At 58.5% G+C, this 13,953-nt stretch overlaps 1 protein-coding gene across 3 annotated transcripts in view; it reads left to right on the top strand.

Moving 5' to 3' along the window:
- DSCAML1 (DS cell adhesion molecule like 1) overlaps positions 1-13,953 on the top strand; it is a 350,275-nt gene that overhangs the window by 258,304 nt on the left and 78,018 nt on the right. For all 3 annotated transcript variants that reach the window (XM_023239146.2, XM_045038356.1, XM_045038357.1), the window contains 4 exons: positions 1,531-1,803; positions 11,494-11,772; positions 12,176-12,295; positions 13,021-13,197. In XM_023239146.2, coding sequence (XP_023094914.2) covers positions 1,531-1,803; positions 11,494-11,772; positions 12,176-12,295; positions 13,021-13,197 — 849 coding nt within the window. The remainder of the gene's footprint in view (positions 1-1,530; positions 1,804-11,493; positions 11,773-12,175; positions 12,296-13,020; positions 13,198-13,953) is intronic.

The raw sequence follows: 13,953 nt of genomic DNA, 5'->3' as shown, positions 1-13,953 counted from the left end.
TCCACAACCCCATCATCCGTGTGTGTGTGTGTGTGTGTGTGTGTGTGTGTGTGTGTGTGTGTGTGTGGTACGGTCACCCCCACCCTTTGCATTCTTGTCCCCTCCTCCTCCCCCTTCTCCTCCTCCAGTGGGACCTGTCCCCTACCCCAACCCTCCCCATCAAGACTCTCTGGCCCCGGGTACACGACACACCCCATAGCAACCACCAGCCCTACCAGGGCCTTGTAAGGACAAGGACAAGGATGGGGCAGTGGGGCCAGGCTTGACCTTTGATGGGGGTGTCCATCAGAGCTGTGCTCCCAGCGTCCTCCCACCGAGCCGGCCCTCGAATGCTGCAGGAGGCGTAAGCAGCCGGGAGCAAGCACACCGTCTTCCCCCCAGTTTGCCATCCCCTCTTCCCCACCGAGGCCCAAGCCATCAAGAGCGGGAGGCTCAGGCTGGGCGGGGGTGCCCCATGGCAGACACCCCCAGGAGTGGGGGAAACAGTCCTCAGATGATCATCCCCATATCTCAGCTCTCCAAGTCACTGTGGTGACAAGGGCCCCCTCAGAAGCTTTGCAGCCCTGTGGGTGAGACGGTCCTCATCTGGCCCCTCCAGGGACTCCTAACCCAAGGGCACAGGAGGAGGAGGAGGGAGGGGCACAGGTGGCTGCCATGGGCACAGGAAGGAGAGCAGTGGCGGTTCCCACTAAATTCACCTGTGTCAGGTCTCCAACCCCACATGAGAAAGGTGGGCTCCCATTGGCCACCCTCCTGCCTTCTTCACATGGGAAGGCTTAGAGCTACAGGGTCCCGGGATCCCCTGGTCCAGTCCCTCGTCTTCTCGGGAGGCACCTGAAGCCTGGAGTTTCTTGTACCCACTCCAGCACTGACCCTGCCTGGTGGCCTCTGAGCCCTCTTGACCACTCCCACATTGCCACCTGCCTGGCAACCCAGCTGAAGACACCCCCTCCCCACAGTCAGTGCGATCAGAGCCCCTCATTTGAGGCCCTTTCTCAGGGACCCACAAAATGCGCTTAACCTGTTTGGAAAAAAGTCATCGGCTCATCCAACGAAGACCTTCCTACTGTCCTTTAAATATATAACGTATACAAGATCCTTTTCGGTTCCAGACCATGATGAGCAAGTTGAATGAAAATAGCCAAATCTCCACATGTCCACTGGGACCCCCAAATCTGAATCTTGTAAATGAGGACCCGTCCTCCCGAGTCCCGGTCACTTCCTGCCGAGGCTTCCCTTGGCTCACACACCCCGTCCCATCAGAGGGATGGATTCTGGCCCCAGGCACGAATGGAGCGTGTCTGTTTGCACCTCTTTGAAGCTAGTAACGGGGAGTCCTGGAGGGACCAAGACTGCCCCCGCCCCGGTCCAGCCTCTGCCTTGACCCTTGCAGTAAAGGCTCCCCTCCCTGCCCCCCGAATTTCCATCCCCCGATAGTTTCAGAGCCAAGCGACTGAGAAGAGAGTCCCAGGGCAGCTTCCGGCTGTCCCTGGCTAACCACACCCCCTGTCCCTCCTGACTCCTGCCCAGGCCCCCCCAGCATCCGGGCGATGAAGAACATCACAGCTGTCGCCGGGCGGGACACCCTTATCAACTGCAGGGTCATCGGCTACCCCTACTACTCCATCAAGTGGTATAAGGACGCCCTACTGCTGCCCGACAACCACCGCCAGGTGGTGTTCGAGAACGGGACCCTGAAGCTGACCGATGTTCAGAAGGGCATGGACGAGGGCGAGTACCTGTGCAGCGTTCTCATCCAGCCCCAGCTGTCCATCAGCCAGAGTGTCCACGTGGCCGTCAAAGGTAGGCCCCCTCCCCAGACCCAGAGACCAGTTGGTCACCCCGGACTGTGGGTGCCTCCCTGGCTGGGTGCTCAGGCAGTCCTGAGTCAGTGGAAGGTGGAGGAAGAGAGAGTCCCGACCGGGTGTTTGGGAGAAAGGGGGCAGCGTGGAAGATTTGAGGGAGACAGAGAAGGTCAGGAGTACCTGTGCACCTAGGATCCCTCCGCAGTCTACAGGACAATGCGGGTCTGATCCATGAGGCATGAGGGGCGGGGGGAGGGGGGACAGTGACACACAGAGAGGGGCCTGGTCACCGTCTGGACGAGAGGCCCTGGGCAGAGATGGTGGGCAATGGGGAGCCACATGACGTCAACAGGGAGCCAGCGAGAACTCAGTCCAACAAGAGGGGGCGAGAGGCAGGAGCCAGGAGAGCAGAAGCGGCAGGACGCTGGTGGAGGGGACACATAGTGGGTGCCCTGACTCCCTCCTGGGGCACAGCTTGGCCAGCTCAGGCTGCTTTTATGGGACCGGCCGGTAGCTTCCACCTGCTAACGCCGCTTGAGGTCTACAAAGCACCGCCTGGGACTTTGGAAACCTCCTCCAGCCCAGACCCTTCTTTCTCGCTTGGTTGGGATACGTTTTATGCAAGGGTACTCAGCACAGTGTCTGGTCCCTGGTGGCCGTTCAGTAAATGCCTGTGGATTAAGTGAACGGATGAACCGAACTAAGGAAACGAAGGAACGTGTGAGTAACTGACGACTGTCCCCTTGGCTCTGGGGCCGTGTGGGTGTGTGGACGAAGCGCCCTCCCAGATACGTTCTTTGGAACTCCAAGGCCTGGAGACTTTCTGGGCAGTGAGTGGGAGCAGGGAGGCCTGGTTGCTCGGGGACAGGATAGGGAAGTGGGTCCTGCCAGGCCTGGCTGTGGAGGGGTCTGGAAAAGCCAGGCGGCTGGGCTGGGAGGACAGAGTTGACGATTGGCTGAAATGGTTAAGGGTCAAGGTGGGTTCGAGCACTGGGAGAGCCTGAGGCTCTGGGAGCACAGAGGTGTCACCTGGGGCTCCACGTGGGAGGCAGGAGAGAAGCGCTATGGTCTCTGGGCCACCATCCGGGTCTCCAGCCCCAGACGGCAATCTTGGTCGTAATAAGACAGCTATCACTGTGGGGGGCCCACCGCACCCCAGTCACTGTGGCCGGATGCCCTCCTTGCTCTGTTTCGTTTAACCCCACCCCTGCCCACTTGTCTAAGGCAGGTACCATCTTATCCCCAATTCCCAAGGCAGAAAAGGCCGAGGGGTGCCAAGAAGTATGTAAACTGTCATCTGGAACCAAAATTTTTGCCCAGGCCTGTGTAACTCCAGGCCCCGGGCTCTCACCCAGAGCTGGGGGGAGGGCAGACGGGGAGGAGGGAACATTGGCCCCACTCCACCTCAGGAATAAAGAAAGAGGACTTCTGGGACCCCGAGAGGAAGTCTGAAAGAGAGAGGAGGTCCCTGAGGGTGCTGAGAGCCCCTGTCACCTGGGCATCTGTGTCACCCCAGGGCAGCAGGGAGGGGAGGCCCCCTGTGTATCCCATGGGACACATGAACCAGGAGAAGAAAGCTGGTGTGGCTCCCGGGGCCCATTGGCAGGAAGAAATGGCGGGGGGGTGGGGGGGTCCCGGCCTAAGGAGGGACCCGGGCACAGGGGAAGGCCGCAGTGGGTCCCAGACTTCTGGAGCGAGATCGAATAAAGGCTTTGTCGACAGGAAGAGGGAAGTCTGGGCGAAAGAAGAATCTGGGGAGACAGACACGTTAAGCTGTGACCCCTTCCAGAATTGGTGGTAATGGCAGATCTGGGTGGAAATGTCTGGTGGACAGCCAGACACTGAACAGTAGCAGCAAAAGGCGTGGTCAATACCTCTCTCCCTCGCTCCTTGTCACCGGGGCTCATGCTCGTCAATGCACAGGGACCGTGTCACATACATCCTTGTGCACCCACCACCTGTCACAGTGCCAGACGGTGAGCATTTCCCCAACTGCGACGGAGACAGTAGCCTGGGTTGGAGTAGCTTGCCGGGAAGCCTCACGTTGTGCCCCGGGAACGATGGGGCTGTGGCCAATTCAGGCCCGGGGAGGTGACAGGAGACCTTGACAGCATGGGCCTTCCGCCTCCCTGCCTCCTGCCGCTGCACCCCAGCTAGACTGAGGGGCACCCCGGCCCCGCCTCAGCCTAATGCCTCTGCCCGGGTTGGGGCCTCGTGCTGGCGGGAGCCTCACCCCACCCCCCCACACCCCAGGCCACATCCCCAGCTTGGTGGCCGCTGAATACAGCACAGCCTGCCTAACCCCCCCAGCATCCAGGGCGGCCATATCCATTTCCGTTACACGCAGTGGACCGAGAGTTTACATTGTAAACATCACATATTAAAACATCTAACCTTTGCTCCACTCCCTTCGCCCGCCCGCACCAGTGAGCATTTGGCCGGGTTTGTTGGCTTAAAAAAAAAAAATAACAGGGCTCCAGCGAGCCTCGGAGTACGCCGAGCATCCTGAAAGCTGCTTCTGCTCATCAATTATTCAACCCCATTCAGGGAGCGATCAGTCCTAATGAATTGAATCTGATGCATTCCGTCTCAGCGACTCTCTGGGCCTGTTGTGATTGTGCTGAGCGACAAGAGGGAAGTGAGTGTGTGTGTGTGTGTGTGCGCGTGTGTGTGTGTGTGAGAGAGAGAGAGATAGTAGAGGGCAGAGCCCATGCACCAGGCACGTGTGTCCCCACACCCAGCACAAAGCCTGGCATTCGTCAAACAGGGCATGTGTGTGTACGGAGTAGGGACACATGTGCACACATTCCCTCTTCCCCGCCCTCACAGTCTGAAAATCCAGCCCTAGGAGGGGTGTGTCGTCCCTTGTTTCCTCTCCAGACCAAGAAGCAGCATTTGTGTGAGGGGCTCTGGGACCCCAGGCCCCTGCCACTCTGAAAGCTCCGGCCCTTCACCCTCCCACCCCCTGGCTCCCTCCCCCCACCTCATTAGAATGCACTTTTGCAGAAGAACCCATCAGAGCTGATTAGGAGCACACGGCTTGATTAGCTGATGTGCTGTTCCAAGAGCTACTCGAGGAGGAAGGTGGAGGCGGTGGCCCTGGGTGTGGAACCGCCACGACGTGAGTCTGGGTGAGGAGGGACAGGCCCAGAGGCGGCACTCTGCCCGCTGCTGCGACCCGGCTGGGACACGCATCCCGCTCAGAGGATCAGAGCAGAGACCCGGAGTGTAGACGAGGGCAAGGCGGAGGTGGGACAGGGCACCGGATGCATGGGATCGAGCGGAAGTCGCTCCCGCCCCCCGCCTCCCTGTGGGGCCATGGGCTCTCTCTGTGGGGAAGGGGCAAAAACCCATGCTGCTTCATGAGCTGGAAAAGCAACCGCTGACTCCATTCCCTCTGGGACTGCTTGTATTCTGATGAATTTTTCAAACGCTGGGCTGCGAGCATAACACACCAGACACGCATGCACACACATGTGCAGACGTCTTTGTGCACGCGTGTGCACGCATGTGCTTATTAGCACATACTGTACGCGTGTCCGTGCAACAAATGTGCACACACATCGGTTAACATACATTAACCTGTCCACCCTTGCAGGCGCGCACACACGCACACACGCACACACGCACGCACGCTGGCAGCCACACGTGCACAAATGTTTGCTCTGCCTCTCCCCTCCCGACAGGCATCATTCCTGAGCCACGAAAGGTGGCTGTAAGTGGAACCAGATGAAATATTGCCCGAGTCCGCCTACCATGGCCCAGCGAGGTGGGAGGGCCGAGGGGAGAGAGTGAGGATTTGGTGCCTGTGACACTGGCTGGCGGGGGGAGAGCAGGGCTGCAGGGAAGGCAAGTGCTTGTCTCTGGGCATCCAGAGACATCCTTGGCAGGATGCTAAGAGGAGGGCACATAGATCCAACCTAGATTTGATGTCTTTAGGGCCCCCTGTAGCTGAAAAATAATGTAGCATAAAAACATCTCTGGGCACGCGGGCTGAATGTTTAATTAACTAAGAAGGCAGGCTGCAACTGGGGCTCCTTGGCTCTGGCTCGGTGAGAGAACATCTCCATCCCCAAATCTGAGCTTCTGAGGGCCTTTGGAACAAAAAGAAGGGCATAAGGGGCTTTCTGCCCGTGCTAAGCAAGGCCGGGACCAGAAGATAGTACCAGGTCCCCGTGGAGAGCTAACAGGAAAGGACACCCACATACTCTCATTCCCAAATGCCCCTGCTCCCCGCCCACACTCGGTCTGCCCCCCGCTGCTCCAACCAGTGCCTGCCACGGGTTTGGAGCTTTTGGAAGAGGGCCCCTTCTACCTTCGTGAATGGGTTGGGGGTTTCTGTGATCACAGGGTGGGGCTTAAGAAAGAGCCAGTCACCTAGCCACTTGCCTGCTATCAGCAGAGGTGGAGGTTTGGAAGGAACCCACCAGCATCCACAGGAAGGGGACAGGGCAGGTTCCACAGGGGCAGATAGCCCAGTGGCACTTGGGAGAAGGGGGCATCAAGAAAGCTGCTGCCAGTGGCCCTATTCCTCAGCAGAGGGGCCCTGGCACATAGGAGCAAGCGTCCTCCACTGGACAGAGCTCAAGATGATGACAGTGGTCAGGGTGATGACGGTGATGTGGAAACAGCATCTACTGATTCAGTGACATTTATTGTGCTGCCTCTAATTTCTGGGCACTGTCCTAGGAACACACCTGTACTCAAGACAGACAAAAATCCCTGCCCTCAGGGAGCTTCCATTCTGACGGGCAAATGGAAAAGGCATAACGTGTGTAAAAGATGCCCCGTGTCAAATAGGGAGCACGGATGAGAGTGCCAAAGGGAGGGGGGAGTGGTTTGCGATTTTAAATAGGGTGGTCAGGGGAGGCCTTCCTGAGAAGAGAGGGTTGTGGGGCAAAAAACACGGAAGCGAAGTTATTATTATTCCTAAAATATAGAGGCTTTAGAGATTACTTGGCCCAACTCCTCCACTCTTCCCATGAAGAAACTGCGGCCCAGGGGCAGAGGCAGGGTGATGGTGGGGAAGTGACTGGCCTCTGATCACTTACACGGAAAGCAGAGTCTGGCCCCCAGCTGCTAGGCGTGGCTCTCTCCCCATCTCCGGGCCGCAGAGGCACCCACTCCAACTTTCCCCGGTTTCTGCTCTCTGCTGAACAGGTGCAGTAAATAAGAAGGATCAGTCTCAAAGACGGATGATGAGAGGGGTGCCTGGGTGGCTCAGTCGGTTGGGCGGCCGACTTCGGCTCAGGTCACGATCTCGCGGTCCGTGAGTTCGAGCCCCGCGTCGGGCTCTGTGCTGACAGCTCAGAGCCTGGAGCCTGTTTCGGATTCTGTGTCTCCCTCTCTCTGATGCTCCCCGTTCATGCTCTGTCTCTGTCTCAAAAATGAATAAACGTTAAAAACAATTTTTAAAAAAAAGATGGATGATGAGAGACCCCATAGAGTGTTTACGGTCTGGGCCGGTGGTCAACACACCCCTGTCTGTGCAACACTCCCAAGCAGCTGGCCATAAAGGCTTTATGGTGGCCGGACACCTCCTGGACCTGCCATGACCACTGTACCTCCCCAGCCACTCTGCCCTCTGGCCTCTTTGCCATTGTAGCACCTTGCTCCGGCCCTGCCTCTCTCAGAGCAGAGTCGCCCTCTTACCAAAGATGACTGTCTCCAGAGCAGGGTTTTCCCAAGACAGGACCGCGGGACACATGGTGTCTGTGTCGCCTACGTTTGGGCTGGGTGCTGGGGATATGCTGGGGCTCAGGGCCAGGAGGGGGGCCTTCACGCAGTCAGCACTCAAGAGGTCTCTGATCATTGCTGCCACAGAGGTGGTCACCACCCACCCCACCCTCCACCCCCGCCGTCGCTGAGGCTTGCTTTCCCAGAGGCAAAAATGGACACCCACACATTCGATTAGCTCATGCCCACCTCTGAGTGCTGGGGGAGACATTACGGACTCACGGGTCAGAAAGCAGCCCCATGTCAGCTCAGCTGCCCACGGACCCATCACAGGGCCCACACACACTGCTTCTCAGAGCCTCTCGCTCACAGGGCCCCTCCTGGTGGTCGGCGAGTCCGTGAAGGAGCCAGGATCCCTAGACTTTCTCTTCCTCCCGCTGTGCCTGCAGTTACGGGGGTATTGGAATAGTCGCCTGGAGCCAAGAAATTCTGTGAGCAGCTCTAGCCCCTAGCACTTCCACCGAAAGGTTCCTAAGGGGACACGTATCAACCACACCGTCGCACCTGTCCTGTTGGCCTGCAGCAGGGGCAAAGGGTGGAGGGGGGCCAGGAGCCCGCCCCCGATCTCTGGTGAGTTGTCTGGTCATCTGCCTCCCACAGGACATCTCTGGCCAGTGCATGTGAATGTCTAACCGCCCCCTCCCCCGATGGATATTGGCCACTGTCTCCTCCACTGGCCTCTCAGTAACCATCCACGTTGTTCCCGAAGGCCAGAAGGGAATGACAGCCCCCGGGTGGCCTCTGCCCCATGGCTCAGCCTTTCCCCTCTCTCTCACCCCATGTCCTTTTGACAGTAGGCAGGTCCTTTAACTCTCTGTCCAAATGCCACCTCTTCCGTGAGGCTGCGGTCACCCAGCCAGATGATATGTCTCGCTGCTCAGAGTTCGGCATCTGTATATTCCAGTGGGGCTTGTCCAATAATCACTGAGGGAAATATCCTGCCTTCCTTAGCAAACGATGAGCTCCTGGGGGCTCTATCTGTATTTGAAGCATGTTTCTACTTTCCCCAGCCCACACAGAGCATAATAATGCCTTCACAGAGTAGGCATTTCATAAATATTAGATGAATTAGTTAATTAATGAATTAACCTGCCTTAGTAACTTGTTCCATTATCCAAATCCCTTCTTACTGAGAGAGAGTCTTCCCCTTCCTTGAGCTAAACCTCCCTGCCTGACTTCAGTCTTTTGCTCTCTACTTGTTCTGTTCTCAGTGGAAAGGTGGCACTTGACCGCCCATCCCCAGGGCACAGTCCTTCAGACTGGACAACCCTCGGCCCTCTCCTCCCTTGGCGGAACCTCCCGGCACCTTGCTTTGTCCACACGTCCTCCTCCGCAGCCCGTCACTGCAGCCTGTCTCCCCTTGGTCATGTTCAAGTGTGCATAGGAGCCAGTTCTGGGGCTATGATAGCAAGGGCCTGACCCCCAGGAAGGACCAAGGGACAAGCTCGTGGCTCCAAAACCCCATAGCATAAGTGCAGCGTCTTGAGGAATGGCATAGAACCCCCGTCATTTTCTGGATGGACCCCTCTCCTGTGTTCTCCCCACCCCTTGCCCACCTGGCAGTTCGACTTCTAAAATCAACCCAGGAAATAATATCCGAACATACATTCGTTCTTACCCCCCCACACACACGCATTTTGCTAGGAAAATCAGTCCTAGTTACTGCCCTAAAGGAGCTCCAGCCCCCCAGGGAAGGTGGCAATGCAAACCACCACCTCACCGCTATGTGACAGCTGTCATGGTGAAGGTGCACACCGGGTGCTGCGGGCTCTGGCTTTGGGCCTCTGTGGGAAGGAGAACTGGACCAGGACCGGTTCTGTCCAATCTATTTCTAAGGAAATAGATTGGAGTCATATCAGGGTCTCTGCCGCGATTTCATCAAAAAGTCCAATGAGGCCAGAAGCCTCGGTCTGATCTCGGCACCCGAACAAGCCAGGGGGTAGGGCGGGAGATCAGCGGAGCTCAACAGAGAGACCTCTGGGAAATCTCAGCAATGGGCATTGGGCTGTTACCAGAGTCAGGGTTCTAGAGAAATCTATGTGGAGATACCCAAGGCCCAGCAAACTATCCAGAATACTGGGGCAAGGCCCCAACCCAGGGGAGACGGGGATGGAGAGATCCAGACGATGACCAAAGCCCCAGAAAACCTGGCTGGACTTTGGGCCTGGATGTGGGCCCTTGGTGGAGCACACGGTGGGAAATAAGGACAAATGCCCAGCGGTGTTCACCCAGGCACGAGCTAAGGGTGGGAGTGGTGGGTGTTCGTGGTGCATTGATGGAGCCCCTGTGGCCGGATGAAGGGTGAGGTGGGAGATGACATTAGGAAGGTTCATACCCGGCTGAAGGGTATGGCTCTATTCCCAGAGGTCATGGGGGCAGTATCCCTCCTAAATGTCGCTTCCTCTGGACCTAGGCTCTTGATCAAGAACTTTCTGAGGGATCCAAAGGGCTGCCAAAGGTTATTCTATGCCCACACCAGGCCTCTCTCCTGCGGCGGCTCTCTGCCGAGCCCTGAGAATGTTTAGGGTGCAGGGAGGGCCTCCGGCATGCATAGGATGCTAACCCTCCTTTCCCCCCAGGGCTCGCCCTTGCTGGTGGCCACTGTGAGTGGGCCTAGCGTGGAAAGTGGCAGGCTTCCCTAGGGGGTGGGGCTGGTGCCTGGGAGAAGGCCAGAGGACTGTGGACAGCCTTGTAATTTAATTATTTGACTGCAGAAAGGAGATCTCATCTACTGGGTGCTCATCCTTGTTAAGCTAATTGTCTGTCTCCTTCTCTCCCTTCTCCCCCACTTGCTGGGGAAGTCACTGTGGCCTAATTGAGTTATCATAAAGATAATGGCTGGTGCTCTAGCCAGAGCTGAGAAAGGAGGATCCCTCTCACGACAGCTCAGGCTCCAGACAGGCCCCACGGGGGCCAAGATGTGGGCGGTGGGGCGGGCTGGATCTCGGGGGATGGGGTGGGGGGAGAGGGAGGCTGCGTGGATGCCACTTAGCGGGACAAACAGCAAACTGCTTGCCTCACAAATGACAGGGCTCTCTCTCTGCTCCTCCCTGCCACCCAAAGGGAGCTCACGGATGAGACAAAAGGGTCATTGGGCTGGGCTTGTCTGGGGCTTTGTCAGAGAGGCACGCAGGCAGCATAAGGGAGAGAGCTTGGACTCTGAGAGCAGGCAGACCAGGTCCCAAATCCCACTGTCACCTCTTAGGAGCTGGATGACCCAGGGCACATTACTTCTCCATTCCGAGCCTCAGGTTTCTCGTCTGTAAACTGGAGACGGTTAAGCCCACACCACGTGATTGGTGGGAGGCTTCGGTGAGAGGGTGAGCGTAAGGCAGACGCAGCAACCAGTGACGAGGGCTTCCCCTCACCTGTGCTAACACTTGATGACAGCGGACAGGGCTGGGGCGGGTGACGGCACCTCGGCAGGAGGAGGCCAGCAGGCAGCACCCTGGGTTTAGGCGCACAGCTGTGGGGCATGCACAGGGGACAGTCTCAGAGCCACCCTTCCTCCACCCCCAACATCCGGGGCACAGCATCCCTGTCGATCCCAGGCCCCCAGAGAGCCGATGCATCTTTGGGATGAGAAAGTGACACAGGGCCATCGAGGAGCAGCAGGGCCGTCAGGGTGAAAGCCAAGCTGTGTCCACAGGCAGATGGGAATCAAGAGGCACGTGAATCATCACCAAATTCCGGGGAAACTCTGAGGATCAGGATTAATGCCGGCCAGCCAGTGCCCTACACAGAGACAGTGGGTCCAGGCCCTGGGCACCAAGGGACAGTGGCACCCCAAGGGATCCTGCGTGTATGGAACAAGGCCCTGGTGCCCCCGGGAACTCTGTTCCCAGCCCCAGGGTCAGGAGGAGGCGGGGTGGGGCGGGGAGCCCGTGCTGCTGGCCAGGCTGGGGCGAGAGGGGCTGGGGGCTGACAGCAGCACTCCCCCTTGCCTTCCCAGTGCCCCCTCTGATCCAGCCCTTTGAGTTCCCACCTGCCTCCATCGGCCAGCTGCTCTACATCCCCTGCGTGGTGTCCTCGGGGGACATGCCCATCCGTATCACCTGGAGGAAGGACGGACAGGTGATCATCTCAGGCTCGGGCGTGACCATCGAGAGCAAGGAATTCATGAGCTCCCTGCAGATCTCCAGCGTCTCCCTCAAGCACAATGGCAACTACACGTGCATCGCCAGCAACGCGGCGGCCACCGTGAGCCGGGAGCGCCAGCTCATCGTGCGTGGTGAGCAGAGAGGCCGGTGGCGAGGGAGGGAGGGTCCAGCTCGGTCCGCTGCTGACAGTCTCTCTAGATTCGAGCCCTGAATCACGGGCTGAGGGAACGTTGGCTCCATTGGGAAGCCTTAGAGATCAAGAAATCCAAGTCTCTTACTTTCCGGGCCAGGACCCGGAAGACCCTTGGGGAAGGAGAAGACCCTTGTTCAGCTAGTCATTGGCAGAGTCAGAGCTGGGGACTCACGACTCCCGGTGTTCAGCAAAAGCCCTCAGCATCTTGGGTTTCAGAGCCGCCTGCTGCCCGCTTGATAATGGTCCAGACGGGGCTGGCACAGAATGGAAGGTACCCAAAGCTCTAGAAGACCCGTTAGAGACAGATGATCTGTTTCTCCCTGCCTTCCCTCTTTCCGCAGTGCCCCCTCGATTTGTGGTGCAGCCGAACAACCAGGACGGCATCTATGGCAAAGCTGGTGTGCTCAACTGCTCAGTGGATGGCTACCCCCCGCCCAAGGTCATGTGGAAGCATGCCAAGGGTGAGCCCCTGGCCAGCCAGTGTCTCCGAGCACGGTCGGGGAATGGGGAGAAGGGACTTGGGCCTGTTTCCTGCACACAACTCCCAGCCTTGGCGGGGGTGCAGAGGGGTGGCGGGAGCCGGGTTCTGAGCTTTAATGGGACGCCAGGCTATACTTGCTCTGGAGATTATCCTCAGCCACCCCTAGGGCTCTGCAGAACGTCCAGGAACGACGGTCGTGCCGACTCCAAATTTCCTCTTGTCCCCACCGATTGATCTCTCCCTTCCCCCCATCCAGCCCTAGAACTCCGTGTCTGCCTGCTTTCCCCAGCCCTCCCCACCCTGCCCCGGGGACCCAGAACCTCCTTGACTCCCGCTTGTCACCAGTCAACTTATTCTGGGATTATGGTCCTTCTTGGAGCCCTTCCTCTTCCTAGGGATACATTTGGTATCTAGGTCCCATGCTAGCCTCTTGTTGTAGACCATGCCCATCACTGATACTGGGGGAATGGGGAGGAGGTACCGCAAAGCCCCCCTTGGAGGACGGCTGGCCTCTATCCAAGTCCAAGTGCAGCCCTGAAGCTCAATGTCCAGGTGTCGCCCAGAGGAGTCCTTCAGGGTGCCACAAAATGGGCCTAGAGCAGCAAGAGAAGGCCATGAGGGCATCCCTTGGGGCAGCCCTTCCCGACCCAGATGGTTTGCCCGCTCGCCCGGGGAACCAGCCCCCTAACGGCCGCCTCCTTCCAGGGAGCGGGAGCCCGCAGCAGTACCACCCGGTGCCCCTCACCGGCCGCACCCAGATCCTGGCCAACAGCTCGCTGCTGATCCGCCACGTCCTGGAAGAGGACATGGGCTACTACCTCTGCCAGGCCAGCAACGGCGTGGGCACCGACATCAGCAAATCCATGTTCCTCACCGTCAAGAGTGAGTCCTGCCCGCACGCGGCCCTCCCAGCGCCCCCCCCCCCCCCCCCCCCCCGCCGACCACAGGCCGGGGCCCGTCTCCGCACCCACCCAGCCTCCCAGCCCCGCTGCTGCTGTTCCAGATGTGGGCGGGAGGCAGGGAGGGCTCCCGGTCGGAGGTGCACTCGGGACCCCCCCCCCCGCTCATCTAAAACAAAGTCCTCTCCCTGAGCAGCCCCAGCTCACTCCACTGCCGTCGTGATAAGCTCCTGGTTTGCTGAACCCGAGTACCGGGTCACATTCTGTGCGCTTTGCTCCGCAGGTTGGCAGTTCCAACTGCACGAGCCTAACACTTAACTTCTGCCACTCAGTGCACACCTGCTGTGTGTAACGTGCCTGTGGCCTAGAAAGGAGGATACCTCATACACAGTGTGGGGGAAAGGCCTGTGGGCGGAAAACCTTGGGCTCCGAGTCCTACGGGATGAGCCTTGGGACCTTGGCCAGGTCACCTCACCTGTCTAGGCTCCAGCTTCTTCCCTGGGCCCGAGGTTTATTTCCAGCCCACCCACCCGACCACATTGTCTGAGTGACACGGGAACTGATCACAGAAAGGGGAAGATGGTGGGGGGAAGCCAAAAGAACAAGACGCATCACTAGATGCTCTATGGTTTCCAAATCCCCGGACCTAGAGCTGGCCTCGTGGGCCTCGGAAGCCCAGAATATTCCCGAATTCAGTCAAGTCACCCAGATATTCCTACCAGACGAGCCTATCCCTTGA

This window comes from Felis catus, chromosome D1 (assembly GCF_018350175.1).
Source record: "Felis catus isolate Fca126 chromosome D1, F.catus_Fca126_mat1.0, whole genome shotgun sequence".
Classification (NCBI taxonomy): domain Eukaryota; kingdom Metazoa; phylum Chordata; class Mammalia; order Carnivora; family Felidae; genus Felis; species Felis catus.
Note: the sequence above shows the minus strand (reverse complement) of the source record. Positions and strands in the feature narration are given on the sequence as shown.